The 21,600-nt window shown below is 44.6% G+C and overlaps 1 protein-coding gene across 1 annotated transcript in view; it reads right to left on the bottom strand.

The window, feature by feature from the left end:
* Positions 1–6,766: 6,766 nt before the first annotated feature.
* Positions 6,767–21,600, bottom strand: part of HPSE2 (heparanase 2 (inactive)) — a 523,392-nt gene continuing 508,558 nt past the window's right edge. The window contains exon 12 of the mRNA XM_081074716.1: positions 6,767–7,905. Coding sequence (XP_080930842.1) covers positions 7,740–7,905 — 166 coding nt within the window. The 3' untranslated portion in view covers positions 6,767–7,739. The remainder of the gene's footprint in view (positions 7,906–21,600) is intronic.

Genomic DNA, 21,600 nt, shown 5'->3' with positions numbered 1-21,600 from the left:
TCCTGGCTTGTAGAGTTTCTGCTGAAAAATCTGATGATAATCTAATGGGTTTTCCTTTGTAGGTTACCGTCTTCTTTTCCCTGGCTGCCTTGAGGATCCTTTCTTTGTCATTGATTTTAGACAGCTTCAATACAATGTGCCTTGGAGAAGGCCTGTTGGGATTGAGGTAATTAGGTGTTCTATTTGCTTCTTGGATTTGAGGATACAGTTCTGTCCACAAGTTTGGGAAGTTCTCATCAACAATTTGTTTGGATATATTCTCTGTTCCCTTCTTTCTTTATTCTCCTTCTGGTATGCCCATTATTCTTATATTGCTCTTTCTGATGGAGTCAGAAAGTTCTTGTAGAGTTCTTTCATTTCTGTTAAGTCTCAAGTCTCTTTCTTCTTCCATCTGTGTCATTTCCAGGTTTCTATCTTCGATGTCACTGATTCTTTCCTCCATCTGGTCAACTCTACTACCTAAGCTGGTTATTTCATTTTTAATTTCTTCTGTTGAGTTCTTAATCTCCAGAAATTCTGTTTGGTTCTTTTTTTAAAATTTCAACCTCTTTCCTAAAATGTTCATGTTGTTCTTTGATGGTGTTTGTCAGTTCATTAAACTGCCTTTCTGTGTTTTCTTGCATCTTGTTGAGTTTTTTCAGAACTGCAATCTTGAATTCTCTGTCATTTAAGTCACATATTTCCATATCTTTAAGTTCCTTTTCTGGAGACTTTTCACTTTCTTTCTGAGCTATCTTGTTGCCTTGGTTATTCATGGCAATTACTGATTTATTATTTCTCTTCCTAGACATCTACAGGAGTGGCTTCTGCAACAGGTTGATAGGAAGAGGTCTTTTTTTTGTTTTCCAGTACTTGCTGGTAGAATGTTTTATTTTCTCTCCGACTGCAGCCTTTTTTCCTCACTCACATGGTAGTGCTATGTTTTCTCTGCACTATTCCAGCTTCTCACACAATGGGGGGATTCCCTGGGAGACGGGCTTCTCTGTTAATAGTTCGCCTGGGTCACAGGGCGCAGTGTCCGTGTGGGTATGCGGAGAGCTTTTGAAGTTCCAAAGCTCTTCCTGCACCAGATTCAGAGCCAGTATGTTTCAGCAGTTCTGTTTACTCCTGCAGGAATCTGCCCAGATAGGTGGAGCCAGGGGCATGGAGGGTTGTGAGAGGTGGCCCAGAGCAATGGCGGCGACCACCACCACAGCCGGTCCCGCTTCCACAGCTCCCTCCCCTTTGCTGGAACTAGCTGAGCTGCAAATCTGTGTCTGCTGTCCACAGTTCTCAGAACAGCAAATGTTCTGTTCTTTTAACGTGACACTGGTACTGTTCCGCTTCTAGCACCGGGCAGGTGGGGGCAGGGCGAGCTCTGGGAGGATAGGGAGGGGGCGGCTAGTCTCCGTGCCTAAGGCTTCCGTTCTCTGCTCAGCAGTGAGGCCTTAAACCACTGTTTTCAGCCTCTTCCCTCAGTCTTTTCTCTGAGGCCTCTGCCGTGAGCGTTGGGTTCAGCCGTGTTATATGCTGCCCCCTCAGCCCTGTGGGCCGTGAACGAAGCCCTAGCAGTCCGAGTTCTTCCCTCTCCCGCAGCTGCGGTAGTTCCGGGATGCAGCGAGCTCGGCGCACTGAGCTAGGTCTGTGTCCTGTGCCCACGCAGCTCCGTGTCCTGTGCCCGCGCAGCTTCGTCCCCGCACTTCTCCCTTCCCTCCTCCCCCGCTCGCGTGATTCTCCCACCTTTAGGTGAATTCAGTAGTGGGCCCTTCGTCTTGCCTGTCTGCTGTGCAGTGAGTCCTTTGTGGAGTTGTTGTTCAATTAGTTGTAAATTCCAGGGGAGCTTTATAGAGGCTCACCTCAGGCCGCCATTTTGATGACGTAGCCTTTTGTTTTTTTTTAACCCAGAAGTTTACTGCTATAATTTTCCCCCAATGTGCTGCTTTATCAGCATAACTTTTGATAAGTTATATATTTTTTCATTTAGTTCAAAATGCTTTGTAATTTTTCTTTTGATTTTTTTTTTGACCCATGGGTTATTCAGAAGTAGGGTATTAATTTCCAAACATTGGGAGGTTTTCCAGGTATCTATTGATTTCTATTTCCATTCCATTTAGTCAGAGTCTATGCTTTGTGTGACTTCAGTCCTTTTAAATTTGTTGATGACCTTGGATATGGTCTATCGTGGTGATGCCCCTAGCAATTCTGGAGGCCAAGTGCTGAAGACAGCAGAGAACCCGCGTCAGTCTGGATCCCGCAAGGACTACGAGGAACAGAACACCTGCTCACCTTATCTCATTATCACTAATTGAATTTTACATGATCTATGAGCAAGAAATAAACTTCAGTTGTGTTAAGCCATTGAAATTCTGGGTTTTGCCTGATACTACAGCTAATCGTTATTTTAACTAAGATAGACAATGACGTCTAACTTGGCTGATAAAATTTGATTTCCATTTAGACTACTTGAAGCAAAGCTTGTGGGGGAAGAGGGCAGCTCACCATGGAAACAAACTCCTCAGTATATGTTAATTCATCAGGCAGTTAGCCTAATGGTCAAGGTGTAGCATCGACAACAGCCTCCCTCTCCCCACAGAACACCCTGAGAACAGAAACTTAGAGCATTCATATTTTATTACTTACAAAACATTACCTCAAAATAGAAGCTACCTCATGGACCCAAACTCTGTAATCACTGGGATCATATAAGCCTTAATATAATCTGTTTTCTGGAAGAAAATATTCACACCTATTCAAATCCCCTGCACAGAGAACAAACTTTCCCTGGGAGGCATCCCCACACTCATTTTGCCAACTTCCAGATAATAAAACTAAGGTTTATTTTTGCTTCTCTCAAAAATATAATTTATTACATAACATTTACAACATAAAAAAGAATCCTAGAAGAAGTTCATGAATAATAACTAGAAGAGTTATGTTTTGATGTAGGCTGTAAAGAAGGGCCCCCTTTTCTCTGCTGGGTCCGTGGGACAGTCATTTGGAACTTGGTCGGCCCTTCATGAATGCTTCCAGGGCTCTCAGGGGCTGTTCTGGTGCTTGGAAGGAAGTGGGTGCCGAAGCACTTGATTTGCTATCTTTTGGTATTTTGGCTATCTTGTTTTAGAGCGATATTTGCAAATACTACCCCTAGGGCAACGATTAATGGATTTATTATTTACTCTGGGAAGATGCAGAGAAACTTCCAAACTTCTGGGAGTAGGGTGGGGGTGGGGAGGAGGAGCAGTGCTTGCAGGCAGTGCACGTGTGGGTGCTGACTGGCTCTGCCACTTACCTCCAGGACTCATGATCAAGAAAGATCACCTGTGATGGGTGGTGGTGGTGGGAGTGGCCTTTTAAATTGTTCTACAGAAAAACAGAGAGGGAGAGGAGCAGACCAGCAGGGCCGCGATGAGCCTAGATTCAAAATTCTCCAGCCAAGGCTGGTCAGGGCCTCACTGTCATCAGAGTTGCTAAGTGGCATCCCCAAACCCAAGACTGACTATACTGGGTGAAGGCACTGCTAGGGTTCTCAGTAGACACACACAGGACGTTAAAAAAGCTAGCTGTGAACAACACGGAGATGAGACAAAGGTGGCCACAACCAGTCCAGTGAGCGGGAGCACGGTGCAACGAGAGCAGGCTTTGGAGTCCAACAGATCTGGGTTCAAGTTGCAGCTCTGCCCCTCTGCTTATCTGGACGGTCTTGGATAAGTTACCTCTCTGGTCCTCCCCAAATATTCACCGCCGAGGCCTGGGATAGGAAGGCAGTTACAGAAACCTTTGTGTCCCTGTTAGGAGAACTAGTGATGCCCCATTACAATGTAATGCCCATTGTAATGGCATAATGTTTGGGCCTTATAATAACCGTTTCTCTTTGAGAACCCCTTGCTAGCTTATTTTCAATTCCGGTACATCCTAAGACAAGATTGCAAATGTTTCTACAATCAAAACTTAATTCCTTCTCAGTGGGCTCCAGAGTGGCTGGCAGAGGTGAGGCTGTGGAACTGGCGAGTATGTTAGTGGAAAAGAGCCATTGGCAGCGTCCAGGCTGGGGCTGTAGACCAGGGACGAGGAGAAAGCCATGCTGCACAAATGTGTATGCTCCTTCTTCCCTTGCCCTCTCCAAGCCATATCTCTATTTTGGTTGTTGTACTGATACTCCAAAATTTTAAAGTCTTTCCCTGTTCCATTGTTTTTACTGTCAGAGGGATCCACCTGGTTCACCTTTGCTTCACCTTTGGTTCACCCTTTTGTTTTCAGAAATAAACTGCTCTGAGTGGATTTCCAAGGTGAGTCATGCATCCATCCCAAACACAGGGACGCTGAGTGCACATGGTAGAGCACACCTGCAGATGTGGGGCCTGGCCTGGCTGGGACCACATGGCAGCGGAGCAGTTCACTGTCATGTGGGGTCCTCCCTGCTGACCCAGCCCAGGAGGCTGCACAAGCTCCCTGGTGCTGAGCGCTGGTGAGGGCCTCTCAGGCAGAACCCACCAACTACCTCTGCCCTGTCAGAGGTGCGGGGCTTGGGCCCATCTGCCGGAGGACTGCCAGCTGCTGGGGAGGGTGACGCGCCTTTGGGAATTGCAGTTCTGGGAGTCCCAGGACTCTCTCACTGTAGCTCAGTTCTGGTATTCTCAAGCTTTTCTCCAGCTGGAGATAATGCTAACATCCCATTGTTGCAGCTTTTTCAGGGCACTAGAAGAATTGGGACACTCTCTCCAAATAACAATGAGAATTTTTTCTGAGCCTTTGCGATAAGAAAGGAGAAAATCATTCCTAGAGGCAGAAGCAGCAGAAAATCATCTCAACAAAAGGCACAGACTTCTCATTACAGATTATCACGCTTTCAAATAATCACCTCCGAAGCCCATTCTTTGGTTTAAAATAAAGTGGTTCTTATAGTCGTAGATTATCTCAGCTATGTCTTGTTTCAGGAGGAAACATCTGATCTGGGGAGGCTGGTGGATGAGCTCTTCTGTCCAGGGGCCCAGCCTGGCAAGCTGCTCCCTTGCTGTAGATGGTGATGCTGAATTTTGCCACAGGCTGTCTTTTGGGGGGAGTGTGACAGGGGAGTCCATTATAAGGAGTGATTCCCACTGATCTAGTCATTCCCCCCATGCCAAAATGAAAAATCCAGGACAGACGCCCTGCACTAAAGTCTCTGTGGAATGTGACGTTACAGTGAGTTTCTCCGTTTCCTGTGAATAATGCAAATAAATACTTCTTCCGTGCGATAGCTGTAAAGTTAGAATTTCAGGACTCCAAAGATAAAGTTCAGTGATTCCCTTCTCCTTTTTATTAACTAAAAAATAAAACAAAACTGAAACCTCTTAGGAGCAGCATTTAATATACAGAGAAAGACAGAAGCAGCAAGAACTGCCTATATTCTGCATGTGTAGAGGCTTAGTGAAGAATCAACACTTACTTACAGAAGGTTGGTTTGAGTGGAGCTTTGGAGGTCCTGGATGTACTGAATTAGCAGAATCTATGACGAAGTGAGGGGGTGAGTCTGAATTGGGCAGCCACTGAGATAGGTGGTTAAATGAATGGGCTCTGGATTATTCTGAGCTCAGAAACCCATTGCCCTGGGTGACCCTGGGAAAGCTACCGACCCTCTCCATGCCTCATAGGAGAAACAGGGGGCTACTGTGTATGTAAAGCAAAGTAGCCTGGGGCCGGCCTGTAGGGACCTCTGGTTATTTTTGTTATTATCAGGGGCACTAATTTGTAAAACTTTGGAGAAATAGCCCCTTAGACTCTCACTTCTCTTTTCCGCTCTCTTCCTCACTTTGGCCTGTCCTCTGCCACTTTTTTCTCCTCCTTTCTCTCTCTTCCCCTCTCAGAGCTGAAGCTTCAGTGGGAGGTGCCTGCTTTCAGAGAAGAGGAGGCCCCTTTAGGTAGCGTTGTGGCTGCATGTCAGGGTCTGCTCTTCTCTTTCCAGCTGCATCCAGGCTGAGATACCCGCTGACCGGGTCCAACTGGTCTTTGGTCTCCCCCTTTCTTGATGTACCTACTGTGTGCTGTTCTTCCTGTACCTAATAATAAGCCTGTCAAAACTGAATCCACTATCTTCCTGACACATAAAACACGCCTGATGGCTTCCCTCTCCCAAATTCCCAGTTCTTCAAGCTGAGAATCCTCTACCTCTTCTCCTGTCAAGCAGTCTTCCTCCTGTCTCTCACCTAACAGTTTACTTTGCAGACTTGGCTCTAATCCTTAACCCCTCGGGCATCTGCTGCAGTCTCCCTGGCCTCTGGCTTCAGCGACTCTGCCCCCCACCTCATTCCTATCCTTTTACAATAGAAATTGTATCACTCTCTTAGTTGGAACCCTGTGACATTGTCAAATATCTCCTCCTTTTAAAAAAGCATCATTCATGTCATTTATCCCGAAAAAGAAAATCACATCCACAGAAAAGAAAGTCATTTCAGTCACAGATTGTCTGTAGAGACCCACACACCCCTTGACTCATACAGAAGGGCTGTATCATGAACTTCAACTCACTCCACTTGCCCCCTGCCCAGCTGGGAGCTTCCCACCTACTATTCCACCGTGTGCCTATCAGGCCTGTCTCCAGATTTCACCTTCCCCAGAATGGCTAACTGAAAGCTTGGTTCACTGATCAAATAAGCTGGTCTGGGACAGGATGGTCCTGGTCATCTTTAAGGACCAGATTGGATTTCTGCCTTGTAAATGCATTGAGAGGCACACAGCTACTTGGGAAGAGGCAAAAATGTTAGTTGTGTCTTGCAGTGAGGACTTTTGATATTTACACTTTTTTTTTTTTAATGATTTTGGTCAACCAAAGCATTGAGGGCTTATCCTTAATAAATATTCTCTCAAATTTGTAGGTCTAATTATTTGCTCTGTGTGTGTGTGTGTGTGTGTGTGTGTGTGTACATGTGTCATGGTGGTTTATTGTGCTTTCTCTTTGTACTAAAACTCTCTCCCTCAGAGCCACAAGACAGATGATAATTATTTTTTGTGGTGCTGAATACATTGCTCTCCACTCAATGAACACTGTTACCTGACTCCCATTTCAACCCCGGGGAATCCGGATTCACAGAGGAATAGAACCTTCTTACAAAATCTGTAGAATGATTGCAATTTTACTTCTGAAGCACCCGCTTCCCAGCGGAATAGCCAGTGATTGATGCCACTGTCAGAAACCCAGAGGTACACACACTCATACATCAGCTGGGAAATTACATAAACAGCTCACCCAGCAGGCCAGTGCTGACTCACCCACTTGCTCCCTTCTGAGAAAAGAGCTGATAGTAAACCCAGAGCAACAGCAGGGAACAAAGGAAGGAGTTGGAAGAGGATCGGGCTCTTAAAAGTCCGCCAAGTTCTTTCCTTTCTCATCTTCTGAGGGCAGCAGCCATAGGCTAAGTCTATAGTTCTACTGCTGTGCGGCCAGGATCCTGGGCTGTTATTCAGTTTGTCCTGGGAGTATGCTGTGAGTTGTTTTCATGGTACATATACAAAGATACATACAGCTCTAAACACATACCTTCATCCCTCTGTAGGTACAAATGATGTCCACATTTTCCTTTGGGGTGGATGTGAGCTATATAGGCTAAGCTCGTGCGATGACATTTGTCTCTTTGGAGAGCAAGTCTATGTTGATCCCAGCAGGATGGGGCAGCAGAGACTGCTTTGTTGCTAAGAAAGTGTCTGAAACATAAGGATACTATTGGGGCAGAGGAGTAGAAAGCAGTCCAGTAGGCCCACGGGCACCTCGTGAGTGTGAGGAGGGTTTATCGGTAGCGGCAGGCCAAAGCGTTGACATTCTTGACCACATAAAAGCCCATGGTGACTGGAGGGATGACCAATGTCCGGCCGGCCCGCAGGGGGCGGGGCTTCAATTCTGGGAGGGTCCCATCGTCCACCATCGCTAAGGGCTGGCCATTCAGCTGCACTGCTCTAAGGTGAGGAAAAACAGCATTGCATTAAAAGGAAGCCATTGCAACGAAGCCTAGGCAGCCCCAGACTGCTGCCAGTCTGCTATGTGCACAGCTATCACTTACTGACACTTGCTATGCCCAGAACTCACCTGGGGGCTTGATTTTAATAATGAATTCAAGCATCCCAGCAACACTCTGAGGAGGACATTATCATTATCCATATTCTACAGGTAGTGGGTAATTGACTTGCCCAAGGTCATACAGCTTGTAGGTCTGGGAGCCAGGATTTGAACACAGGTAGTCTAATTCCACAGGCACATTATTTAGACAAGTGACAGGTGTCCATGATACAGAAACTGAAAAGTGTCTCATGCTTAATTTTTTTTAAACTTTTATTTATTTAAGTGTGTTTTCCCAGGACCCATCAGCTCCAAGTCAAGTAGTTGTTTCAATCTAGTTGTGGAGGGCGCAGCTCACAGTGGCCCCTGCGGGGATCGAGCTGGCGACCTTGTTGTTAAGAACACTGCGCTCTAACCAACTGAGCTAATTGGCCGCCCCTCATGCCTAATTTTTTAAAAATCATAATAGCATGTCAGTTTGACTTTTCTACCTAAAGAGTTTTTGCTTGTGGAATAACACACAGGCTTAAAATGATTTCAGAAATCTCCTGTTTAACTCAAATTTTTCATTAATTTATTTGACAGATTAGAGAACTGACATCATATTACTTGTATTGGTTTGTTCTGAAGGACAGAGACATATCTTTAACAACTCTCCTTCTCGTAATCTAAGAATGAATTTTCATATCTAATATTTAATGTGTGTTTCTATTTTAGCAACACAACAAAGTAGGTGATGAAGTAGGCATGTGTGATCACAATTCATCTGTCTTGCCTGCTTTTATTTTTCCTGTGGACCAGCCACCTTCAAACCGAAGAAAGAAGCCACACATGTAGTACATGTAGAGAGCAAAGAGAAACAGATCACCTATCTTTGGCCTGTGGTGCAGAATTCAGACAACTTCCCAGTTTTTCCTGACTGGGGAGTGACACATACAGCCATGCACCAAAGTCAAAGCTCAGTTTTATGGGTCAGAAAAAAAGGCCTGAACCAGGCCACCAGCTGGAAATAAAGCTGTGAGTTACCCTCAGAAAATCAACACTACATGGTGATGACTATTTCTGGGCTTTGCCCAACCTCCAATGTGATAACACTACAGTGCTATCTCATCCGAGCTGTAAAGAAAATAAAATGTTAGAAATTGATACAAAGGTCTTTGTTTAGTGTTCCTTCTGTGCTGTGAATGATAGACAGGTTTAGAGAGAGATAATCAGACTCATGCCCAATAGAGCAGTGAATTCCCAGAGATAAGTGTGTTGTAAATTGCTCCCAGTGGAGAGTGAGGCAGAGAAGCAGCTCCAGACTTGAGCCCACATGAATAAGTTTGGGTCTGGTCCAGATCTGACTCCCCCTCCTCTTGTGGATATGCCTGAGGAATGAATGAGTGAGAAGGGGACCGACTCCTGTTTGGACAGCCAGGCCTGCCTCTGGGAGGTGCGGGGGTGGGAGAATCGAGATCTGAAGATAGGTGTTGACTTCACCAAATATGCAAGGAGCTTTTGCTCCAAATTTGAGTGACCCTCTCTGTTGAAGACAACCTCCTCATGGAGTGGGAGGCAGGTGAGGAGAGGTGGTTTTGTTGCAAAACAAAACAAAGCAAAACAAAACAACAGCCCAGACACGTCTTCACAGTGTATTTTCATTATTTTGTTTCGGATGGTGTGACTATCCAACAATCAGACCTATGCATTGGCAAACACAAGTTCTATAATACGAATTAATCTTTCCACACCATACTCATATAAATATCACTTCTCTCCTTGAAAACCTTCAATGCTACCTCTTACACACAGAATTAGGTGCACGCGTCCCCTTGAGGAATTATGTAGATAATGCCCTTTTAGATTCAGCTGATCCCAGAGTACTGACATCTTTGGGTTCTGGGAAGTGCAAAACCAAGTGTGATAGGCAAGTCTTTTAATGTCTATACTAATAACGAGTAGTTATTCTGGAACAGGCCCCATTCTAATTTCCCTATTTGTTGGTTAAGAAGCTAACTCGGGTGTGTGGAACTCGGGTGTGTGGAACAGGGAGCTTGATTGATTCTGGACTGATCTCTAATTCCAGGAGCTGGACCACTAACTTGTTAGACACTATGGCAAATCTCTTAACCTCACTTTCTGTCATTTTTGCATCGGTAAGAATGCTATATAGGCTATAGTGTGAATGCGATGAAATAAAGATATGAAAGTGCTTTGAAGCATAATGAGTCATATATGTGGGAGATAGTGGTGTTCTTTTGTTATTCTTTTCATTGCCATTATGGTAAACATTTTGGTCCTTGTACTTGACTGCTTTATGGCATCGACACGTTTCATGGCTCCCTGCTTTAAGCCCTCTCTTTCCTTGGTACCCATGTTCTCTCTCTCTCTCTGTTTTCCTCCTTCATTTCTGCATGTTGTTTCTTTTTCAAGGGGACTGTTCTCTTCGACCTGCCTCTCAGATATGAGGGTTCCTGGTGCTTTGTCTGTGGACATCTTTTCTTGCCACACTACGTACTCCCCCTGGGTGCTATTAGCTACATCCGGGACTTTGATTATTAGCCACATGTCGTTGCTTCCCGAACCTGTACTTCCAGCCTAGATTCTTCTCCATTTAGCTGTCCCACAAGAACTTCAGTCACTCTGCCCAAAGTCAAAATCTTCTACTCAAACCGTATCTTTTTCTCTGCCTTTAGATCTTTGTGCTGGTACCACTATCTGTCTGATTACCTAAGCCAGAAAGCTGGGAGTCATCTGAGACTTCTTGCTCAGTTCCCATATGTAGGGTCACTAAGTCCAATCAATTCTACCTTTTAATGTTTGTCAAATCTGCCCCTTTGACTGCTATTGTTTTAGTGTAGACCCTCACGCTCTCGCATGCCACATTGTTGACTGAGAGATACGCTGCCGTCACTGCTTCAAGCTCCGCAACGCCCCATCCCTTCCACGGGAATACGGGCAAGGAAGCCTTCGCTCAATAGCTCTCCAGTCTCAGACCCTGCCAGCACTCCAATGCCAAGTAACTGTGGATAACAGACCTCTGGGTGAGGGTGTGGGAAGAGTTGGCAGTCTTGTAAGGCTTTCATCAATATACGCATGAACAAAGATTGTTTTACACTGAAAAACTAGTAAGTCTTGCACATAGATGAGAATATTTCTCAAATGAAAATGTAAGTAGATATTGTGAGGATTACAACACACAAGTTCATTAAATGTATAGTAAATATCTTTCAGATGTGAATGCCAGTAGACACTGTTGGGATAACTAAGACACACGTTGATTTAAAACTGTCATAAAATTCCCAGTAAGATTTTTTGAGAGGACAAGGGCATCATGAGCTCTTTTTCAAAAAAGAGATCGTAAAAGCACAATTGCTACAATGTGAGAGGGCTATGACATTTGTTGACATCGCAAAGGAACCGTCCTACTTTTGTCCAGGCCAGCACCTTTGTCCCAGCAGGACCAGATGAGATGACTCGCAGTTCAGCTTCTGGGCGGTTGCAGACGGAGCTCCCTCTGTTGGACTAACTACTTTGGTCCTCGTAGAGTCTGCTCAGGTGTTGTTCCCTCTGGGCGAACTTCTCTGACCCGGGGTTAAGAGCCTCCTCCTGGGCTCTCTTGCACCCTAACCTTCCCTATAAGCACCTCACTGGATTGTCGTGTTTTACTCACTCTGTCCCTCTGGACTGTGGGCTTGGTGCAGAAAGGGATCCCGTCTTTCATCCCCAAATCCTCGGTGCCTAACAAGATGCTTGGCACAGAGTAAGGACGAAATATTTTCTGAACAAGTGAATGGAATTTTGAGGCTCTTTTGCATTATTTCTGGTCTTCCTGGGTCGAGTTTCTCCAGTTCTAAAGATGCTCCCTGGAGGCTCCTTGAGTATCTTTACAGATTTCATTAACGTACCAATTACTCTTGCTCTCAGTGGCTCTGGAGTTTTAGATAAGACCTGAATTATCATTGGTTCTTACAGTCACTCACTAGATTCCTTATCCCACCCTGATACGAGGCCATTGATCATTGCTAGTGTTTTTCCTCCTTAAAAAACATCTATATGACCATCTCTTAGCTAAGCCAATATGAGTCAAGTTTGTGAGAACTTGAGTCCTCCTATGTCCTCTACAAAGTCTGTTCATTATAAAGATGGACTGTGTGCTTTACCACCTCCATTGTATTTTTCCTGCTTATATTTTTCTTTTAATATTTATCCTGTTATCCAGTGAAGTCATATCAAGGTAAATATCACAGGAATCTGTCACTTTCATGCACTGAACAATTTGTAAATTTGCAAACGTAATCATGTTAATGATAAAAAAAATCACTGATTATTGAGCACTGTCAATGCAAAAGTCACTATGCTATGACTTACTTTGACTATCGCATTCAGTCCTTACAACTAAGGCAGGTATTAGCAACCCTACATTACAGATGAGGAAATCCAAGTTTAGAGGGGTCTAAGACTCACCGAAGTCACACAGCCAGTAAGGGTAGAGCTGCCTTTCCCCATAGTCTTATCTGGACTTCCTTGTGATTGCTAAAGAGCCCTGGGAGGCACACAGGGCAAGATTATTATTATTATTGTAACTTCACTATTGAGACAAGGTCAGAGAGGTTAAGTGGTCTGCGCAAGGTCACATAGCTAATAGGTGGCTAAGCTAGGTCTCAAATTCAGGCTTCCTGACATTTCTTTCTACTATTTCATGTTGTTCTCCAATTCCAGATGGCACTCACCAGGATCATATTTCTTTCTCTGAAAACCTTTCTTGTCATATTTTCATCATATTCTGGCACCTCCTCACTGCCCATGGTTTTTCAAACCAAATGCTAAATGATCCAGACTATGTTGAACTATTTCTCTTAATTCCCCAGCTGCTGAGGGCATTTAAATTATCCAAATATTAGGACAACTGGGTCTTATCACCATTTGTTTTCACAAAGTCTGAGGAACTTTGCAATTCCTAAAGCTGTTTTCTTCATTTTGCGTGCTATTTGAAATGGGATTCTATGTTTCAATTTGGAGTCAAGCCCTCTGCTCTTTAGATCTCTATGGGAGCCCCTTGGTCAGGTCACTCTTCCCCCCACCACCTGTCTATAGTCTCTGGTCTTCATGTCTTATCATAGCTCTTGCTAGCCATGAATATCAAAGCAAGCTTTCCATTGTTCTGAGGTCTCAGAAGCAAGTCTAGTGAGCATGCCCTTTGACAGTCTGGAAGATACGTGGCTGGAATCTGGTCTGGCTCCGGGTGGGCTTTTGTAGGAGCAGAGACAGGGGAAGCCTGTGTATTATTGGGAGCAGTTCTGGGACCTAGTGTCCGGTTCAGGCTGGAATACTTGGGGCACTGCATGGGAAGTGAAAGGACTGAAAAGATAACTAGTTCCGTCTGAGCAACTTTGAAAAAGTGATCTGCCTTCTCTGAGCTTGGGTTTCTCAACGTGTAAGACAGACTAGATGAACTCTAACATTCCTTCTGGCCTGAACATTTTTCAGGCAGGTGGCCCACAGCCTAACAGCTAGCCTGAGGCAGACTTTAATGTCAAATTCAGAATGATCCTGCACAAATAGAAATCTGATCATGACACTGACCTACTAAATGTTCTGTGCTTCCCTGCTAGTCTTAGAACATTGTCCAAAGTCCTTACAAGACCCCCTAAACACGACCTTTTACGTAGTTCTCCAGCTCCTTAGAGGCTCACTCTAGCTCCTATCCATTCCAGCTCCCCACCACCCACCACTTCCTTTCATTCTGTGCTGCAGTTTCTCCAATCACAATCTCTAATCTCAGAGTTTTGTACATGTTGCCTCTGCCTGAAACCTTCTTCACACTACTTCCCCGCTTCCGGCTTCTTTTTCCTACTTGTCCCTCCAAAGTGCTCCCATATTACCCAGTACATCTCGGGTCTCAGCACTTATGACACGGTAGTGGGATTGCTGACAGCTTGTCAGTCTCTCCCCGAGACAAGAAGACCATGTGTCTGTCCTTTTCCTCCTGCACACTCCTGTCCACCAACTCACACAGTAGATGCTCAATAAAATAATTGGATATAAATACATGGGTAGCAGCACTACAACCTAGACGAATGACACTGGACTGGAAGGCCAGAGACTGGATTCTGAGCATGACACGTGCAGGCCTAGATATGCCACCAGTCCACTCTGGTCTGTTTCCGGGTTGTTAAATGATGAGAGGCAGGGAGGGAAAGAGGAGTAGGGGTTGGGGGAGAGGGAGAAGAAGGAGAACGAATAAGCATCTGTGTGTATGGGGGGGGTTCATGGGGGGGTGTTTAGGGGATATCAGCTCGCTTTGCTCAATAACCCGCACACCTCCTAGTTCCGACCCTATTCCAGTGTGCTTCCCCATGAGCCACTAGAGGTCACTCTTGTTCCACACAACTGCGCAGGAGGTGGGGGTAGGCAGTGGCGCCCAGGAAGCCGGAGCGCGTGCGTCTGCCCCCACACCCCCCTCTACTGCCCGGGATGGCCGGGAGTTGTGCCCTGTGCTTGGCCTAATGAGGAACAAACCACAGGATCAATCAAATCCCAACAAAAACTTCGTTGCGGTCCACTCGGCTGGGCTCCCACCTGGAATAAGGCTAATACCGTAGTAAGGAAATGTGCGAAGCCGGCTGCGATTTCTGCCAGTGGTGCGGGCTTCCCGGACAGAGTGCAGGGAGGGGATCCGCGCAGGTGCTGGGCTGGTGGCGCCTGAGCGACTTGGCACCCGGCTCTCCAGTCCCAGGCCCACAGCGCCTCCGCCCAGCCCTCCGGCCACCACCTGTGTGTGTTTCACAGCGCCCCCCCCAACCCCCCACCCCCCACCCCCTACGAGGCCCCAGCGGCCCCATCTAGGTCACCTGCCTGGGTTAGCAAGGTGGTGTGTGCAGCTGCCCTTCCTTTGTCCAGGTCAGGGGCAGGTTAGAGCCAGGAGGGAGCCTGGCCACTGCTCTGGGAGAGGCTGTGCTCTGGGGTAGCTGAGAGGAAGTTCATTTGAAATGGTCATGAGTGATTACTACCCCGCTGAGAGGGCTGCTCAGGAGTGGCCACCACAGGCCAGTGTCCCTGGCGCCACATGCCCAGCTGGAGCAAAGGCTGTCGGATGCTCATGACCCATCTTCTGCTGCTCCTGCTCCTCAGGGGTCATGGGAGGTGCACTTCCTCCCAAGTGTGTCCTGCAGCTTTCCTCCTATGTGCTTTCTGCTCTGCACAGAATCTGGTTAGAATTTGTCAAAAAGTATACATGCACTTTCCTCTGGGCCCCATAGGATGCGGCTTCCTCCACCAGGGCCTTATCTGAGAGCCCCAGCTGGAGGAGAGGCACACTGTCTGCCTCTCCCTTTTAGCTCACATCCTTCTCAGCTTTATTTTATCCATGTGCAAGAGTCATTTTTCCTGCTACACAGAGTTGTTTTCATTTCTTAATTTTCAGTACCACGTCATCCAGTGCCTTCTTGCCCATGACAGTTCAAATGAATGCTTGTCGAGTTCCACTCAGTCAACCTTTCTAGATCTCATGTGGCTGGTGGGACACGCCAATCCCTTCCTCTATTGTTGTTATAGACAGGAGACTGCAAGAGAGAAACAAATGGAGACAAAAGCTTCCTGTTTCCCTTGCCCCTTCAAAAATCCACATCATATATGAAGTCCCTGGCTGCCGAGACATTTGGAGGCTGATAAGATCATTTGCCCTTCGTCCTGCTCTTTGAGGGCATATTGAAACAATGAGGAATATCGATCCAGCTTCTGTATCACTGAGCAGAGAAGACACTACGCAAGCAGAGCTGGGGGATTTTATAGGCGACCCGTTAGGGATATAGGCTTTTCCTGTTTGCAGTTAGGTGCGGGGGTCCTGATCTGATCTGTATTCTAGTCAAGTCTGTATAATAATTGTTCAAGCCACAATGGGATTCCACTGTGTACTTCTAATGGTTTAAAATAACTGAACATACTTGGCAGACAAGATGAGAGCCCATCTAAGGAACCTGGATTTATACTGATATTGGTAACTCCCAAGAGATGAGGGAATCATGTAGGGGCAGTTTGGGAAGAAAATTTGATTCTGTGACCATGCCAAAGGTCCATGTCATGGGCATAATCATACTCAAACCACAGGACACAATAGGAACCAGCTATAAAACTCATGCTGGGTTATCTTATCAGGTGATCACTTTGTAAATTATATAAATGTCTGACCACTATGCTGTACACCTGAAATTAATATTACATTGTATGTCACCTGTAATTGAAAATTTAAAAAAAAGGAAATTAAAAAGAAGCAACCACAAAAAAACCACAAAAACAAAAACAAAAAAAACCCCAAAAAAGTCATGGAGACTTTAATATGTGGTTAACTCTGTTGCCTTCCCATTGTAAGGAATGGGTGCCATGATCACCGGCCTTCACAAGTGAAGTGTAAGGGACATTACTTATATCCCTACTGTTCTTTGTGTTGTAAAGATTCAATTATAATAGACAGAAACAGAAACATGCAAATGTGTGGTCAGACACACGGTAATTAACACATTACACAAGGAGAGAGACAGAAGGGAAATCAACTTCTTGGCCTGGATTTCAAGGCCTTCTGCCGTCTGGCCCTAATATATTTTTGTGGCCTTTCCCCTCACCCCATAAAGCATCTATATTCCAGTCATAAGAGATGATGTGCCATGCCCCCAAAGTGGCCCTGCAGATGTTGTACTCCCAAACTTTTAGTAAGCCTGTGTTCCCTCCAGCATTTCCTAGACATGTAGCTCGTTCTTCCAGCTCTTGCTCATTGGCCCTCAGCCCTCAGGATTTCCCAGGTTCTGTTCGTTACACTCCCACTCTCCTATATTTACCCTCTTGTGGTTTGTCTTGTTTTGTCTTAAAGTATCCTCTAGGAGAAGGGACCAGGTTTCTGCAGCCCCAACTGTGTGAAGCTGGAAGAGGCAGTGGAAGGGGGGCGGGGTGCAGGATCATCCCCTTTACAGGCAGCCTGCAGGTGAGATGAAGAGAGTCAGGTAAGAGGGCAGGAGTGTGTGCGTGTGTCTTTATGTGTGTATGCGTGCACGTGTGCATACCTGCGCACATGTGCACAGATAGGTTTTCCATATGCAGCAGTATGAGATACAGTCCATGAGCCATGCCCCCATTTAGTTACTATTAGGTCATGGCTCCCAGGATACCTATTCAAATACGTTAAATCAAAAGGCCACATATCTCAGTGTTATTGGATGTTGACAGAGTTCTCTATAATACCAGGTGCACTGGTGTACCCTCAGTAGGGAAGAATAAGGAGCACAGGTTGTGTTCCAAGGTCTGCAGATGTCAAAGTGCAGAGTGCGGTGACTAAATCATTCTTGCAAAGATGAGCAGGGAAGAGGTAGTCTGCCAGAGATTGCTGGTGTCTGGCAGTTGGGGCACAGGCTCGTGCTCCAGCCTCTTGTTTGGAATGAACCACATCCTGTCACGGGCTCCCAATGCTTGGCAGCCAAAGAAATACTGATTCAGGGCCCAGGCCCTGCTATAAGGATGAGGTGGATTAGGACTTTTTACTTCCCTGGGGCTTGTGCGTGTCCATCACGTGAACCACAGCCTCTGGAGTATGTGGAGAAAGGAGAAGACAAAGGGCCATTTCTTCTCAGTCCACCAAAACTGCCTACGTGTTCTGCTTCCCTGTCCCTCAGTTTAGAATCAACTGCTCAGAAACATATTAGCTTTACCCTAAAGCGCTCATTTACCAGTATTTCATCCAGGTGACAACTAGAACAGAATGGAAATCTGTGCCTGCAGCGAGGGTCCCCCAAGTGAGCGGAGTGGGGAGGAGAGGCCACAGCCTCAAGGGACCGCTATGCAGAGAGATTCCAGCTGCTGGGAGTGAGCTGGAAATAAATGTATCCCGGAGCCGAAAACAAATGAAAAACTCTTAGAAAATAACAGTGAAAACCCTGGATTCCCAAACATCTTGGTTTAAGATGTCGAGTGACTGTAAAATATAAAAGAATTTTATGATGCTCTAATCTACAGCGTGATCTGTACATTACTAATCTGGGAGTTAAAACAAAACAAACAAGGAAACCTTTGGGGAGCCGTACACATCCTTCCACTCAGTTACAGAGAACCCTCTAGGGGTTTATGGCATGTTCACACCTTTGGCAAAATGGCTTAGTGCCTGAATGTAGAACAGAATCTGGGTGAAATCAAAGATGCAAATCAGCAGGGATCTTGTTCCAATGTTTTCTAGAGGGACAACTGTTCTCCACTTTGGCCACATATTTGAATCCCCTGATGAGCTTTAAAAAATACTGATGCCTGGGTCCCAGCCCAGAGATTTTGGTTTAATTGGTCTGGGGTGAGGCTTGGGCACTGGGGTTTTTAAAACTCCCCAGGTAATTCAAATTGCAGGCACAGTTGAGCACCAGCGGTAGAAGAAAGAGTGGGAATATGTTTGCAGCTGGGGGTGGAGGGGAATCAGCTTTCTTACCACTGCATTCTGAATTTATTTTGAATAAAACCAGCTTTTCTTACTTTTTGAGAGCACCATGTCAGGAGGCCACATTTTTTTTTTAACCTAATAGGAAGATGTGACCTTTTAAAAGGCATGCTTTCTGTTGACTAGTCTGAAAGGAGCATTTTTGCTCTTTCAATAGAACCACTTCATTTCATGTTTCCCTGGATTGTGCACACTGGGGAGACGAGCACGCTCCTTGGGGAAGAGTGTGTGGCACTTTACACGGATGGATTAAGAACCGAAATCAGGTGAAACATTCGCACGGATGATGAAGTGTTCCTTTAACAGTCAAAGGGACTACTTTGTCCTTTTCTACAAGTGCAAGTTGTATAAAGTCTCAAGCTGTGTCACAGAGAGCTCCTTACAGACAGTGCTTCAAGCTCTCTTTAGCCAAGAGGAACTAAGGGGACTAAACATATCATTCAGTACCCTTACTGCATCTTCTAGATATGTATATAATTTTGTACTTAGATAGTGCTATATACATTGGTTAAAGCTATCCATCCTTCTCTGAGCCACAAATATCCTCAAATGAGCACGCAAAACTCCTCTAAGTTTCAGTGAGTAAGCTTACATTGACTAAAGATTGGTAAGGGTCATTTCTCTAAATACAGAGGGCGCCAAAAAAATGCATACACATTTTAAGAAAGGAAAAAACTGTATTAAAATTGTAATACAATGAATGACGCTAGCATTCATTTGATTAATGCCATCTTTTGAGCGAACGTCATACTCCACTGTTGCTACCGTAATTCAATTCAACTTCAGAAAGTAATACATAGATAACATCTCTTAAAATGTGTACATTTTCTTTTGGCACCCCTGGTATTTACTTCTCTTTCTTTGTTTCTACAGACTGACTCACAGCCTTAAGTATAGGTATTTTTATAAATATAGAAACTCATATATATATTTCTATTTCTACTTTTACAGTGTCTTTCAGGGTTTCTGAAGTGGAACACTAACTTGAGTGCTGCTGGTTAGAGTAAGTATCACCTTCCTGCCATTCACGGTGGCTCAAAAGCTTCCACTCGAAGGCATCTTTCTTGCCACCAACTGCTCCCAGCCTCTGCAGCTTAGCTTTCCTCCTCAGGGACTCTGAGTGGCCTTTCCAAAGGGCTGCAGATGATGTAGTTGAATCTGCACTGGCAGGGCCTTTTCTTCCAGGTCAGAGAGCTCTCTATTCTAACCCTTATTCTTAAAAAAGGATCTTTTTTTTTTTTAAGTGGCATTTTAAAACTAGCACCTGAAGCCCTGCATGGGTTAACAGGTTCCTTCACACACTCTCAGCTTGAACAGCACAACTATTGATGTTCTTTACCTCTTATCATAGGATAATGAAACAAATTCTAAATGCATTAAAGAGATGAATATAAAAAATGAAACAGAAAAGAATCTAGAAGAAAATAAAGATACCTATTAATCTGATTTCGGGAATATAAACACATACACATATAAGTAGAAAAGAAGAAGCCACAAAGCAAAAGATAGATTTACCTATGTAAAAAGGGAACATTTCTGTATGTCAAGATAAAAGTGAAATCGTTGGAAAATAGCAAATAATATGCTGGAGAAAATATTTCAACACATATGGTAGATAGGAAAGGGTAAATTGCCTTACATTAGAAAAAACTTACAAATCATTAATAAAACAGGTAACACCCCAGTAGAAAAATAAACAAAGGACACACAAAATTCATAAAATCAATATAATACTCATAGACATAAAAAATTTCAACCTCTCTAATACTCAAAGAATACAAATTAAATAGAGATACTATTTTTCATTATAAAGTAGGCAAAGATTTAAGAATCTTACTATTCTGTGTTGGTGAGGTAAACTGTAATAACAAAATGTTCACATTTCCTTCTCCTTCTCAGACCTCTACAGCTAAGATTGTCTGAGGTGAGAAAATTGAACTGTTAATCAATATGAAATAAGGTTCTAAAACTCAGTGGATTCCAAGCAAGCAGGATAGTGAGCAATCTGCAAACCAGGCTATTGGAGGAGTGGGAGTGGTTGAAAGAGCTGAGAGTGTTTAGTTTGGAGACTAGAATTCTAAGGGGAGACATATTGAAAAGTTGTGATAAGGAACATATAGATTTACTCTGCTTAATTTTTCTGAGGCAAGGGTAGAAATGAGAAGAAAACACCCTTTGGCCACAGATAAAGAGGATCTTTTCTATAACTGGGCCATCTAGTCCTAGAGTAGGCCAACTCATGAGATGAGCAGTCTCATCAAACAGAAACTGACAGGCTTTCTGTGAGGGATGTTATAGAAGAAACATCTTGATCTTTAAGAGTACTTCCAATTTTTCCTCTATAAAGCCATCTTTTAATAAATGTGGAACTTTAACACAGTGGTTTATTTTAAAAAGAAACTAATTTAATGGATGCCAAACAAGTGAAGATAATAGAAACCTGCCGAGAGTACACACATCTGGTCGATCAGAGTTCAAAACCTCCAGGTACCAACTAATATCCGCAGTGTAGAAGTTAAACCCTTAGATGTCTTGAGTTGGCTGAGCTAAACTGGGTAATGTCCCTTTGGTTCCAGAAAACAGGTCTTCAGATTTTATTTGTGAATGTGTGAGCAAGACGTCTTGGTGCAGAATTCTCAGGGTTAAGGGTTTTCCCAAAGCTCCTTTCGTCAGATCTGTCCATGTCTCAAAATACATGTGGTGCTTCCACTTATCATCAGAGAGAGATTGTGGGGGGTCAGGGAGTGGCCAGGTCAGCCCTCAGGCCTCTTCACACCAGCCAAGCTCTGAATCTGGAGATGAAGTATCAGAATGTGTTCTGTTCCAAAAGGGACATGAAGTTATTTTTAAAATCTTAGCACCTGGGAGTTACTTGAGTATTTTCAGAGCCATTCTGTTTGGCTAACATTAAATGACACCTCTCCAAAGGCATGCAGTTGGATGCCAATGTTTTTCTTTGATACAGGATTTAATGAGGGTGAAATCAAAGAAAAAGTTTATTCCAGAGAGATGGAAAAGAAAAGCAGTATGTAGAAAAAGGGGGAAAAATGATATTCATTTCTTCTCAGAATAGGCAATAATATTCTTGGTTCATCAGAGACTTGAGATTCTTTCAGCTAAAATCATGGCAGCTGAAGGAGAGGCT

This window comes from Rhinolophus hipposideros (assembly GCF_964194185.1).
Source record: "Rhinolophus hipposideros genome assembly, chromosome: 15".
Taxonomy (NCBI): Eukaryota; Metazoa; Chordata; class Mammalia; order Chiroptera; family Rhinolophidae; genus Rhinolophus; species Rhinolophus hipposideros.
The sequence above is the reverse complement of the archived record's forward strand: the minus strand, read 5'-3'. Positions and strand labels throughout refer to the sequence as shown.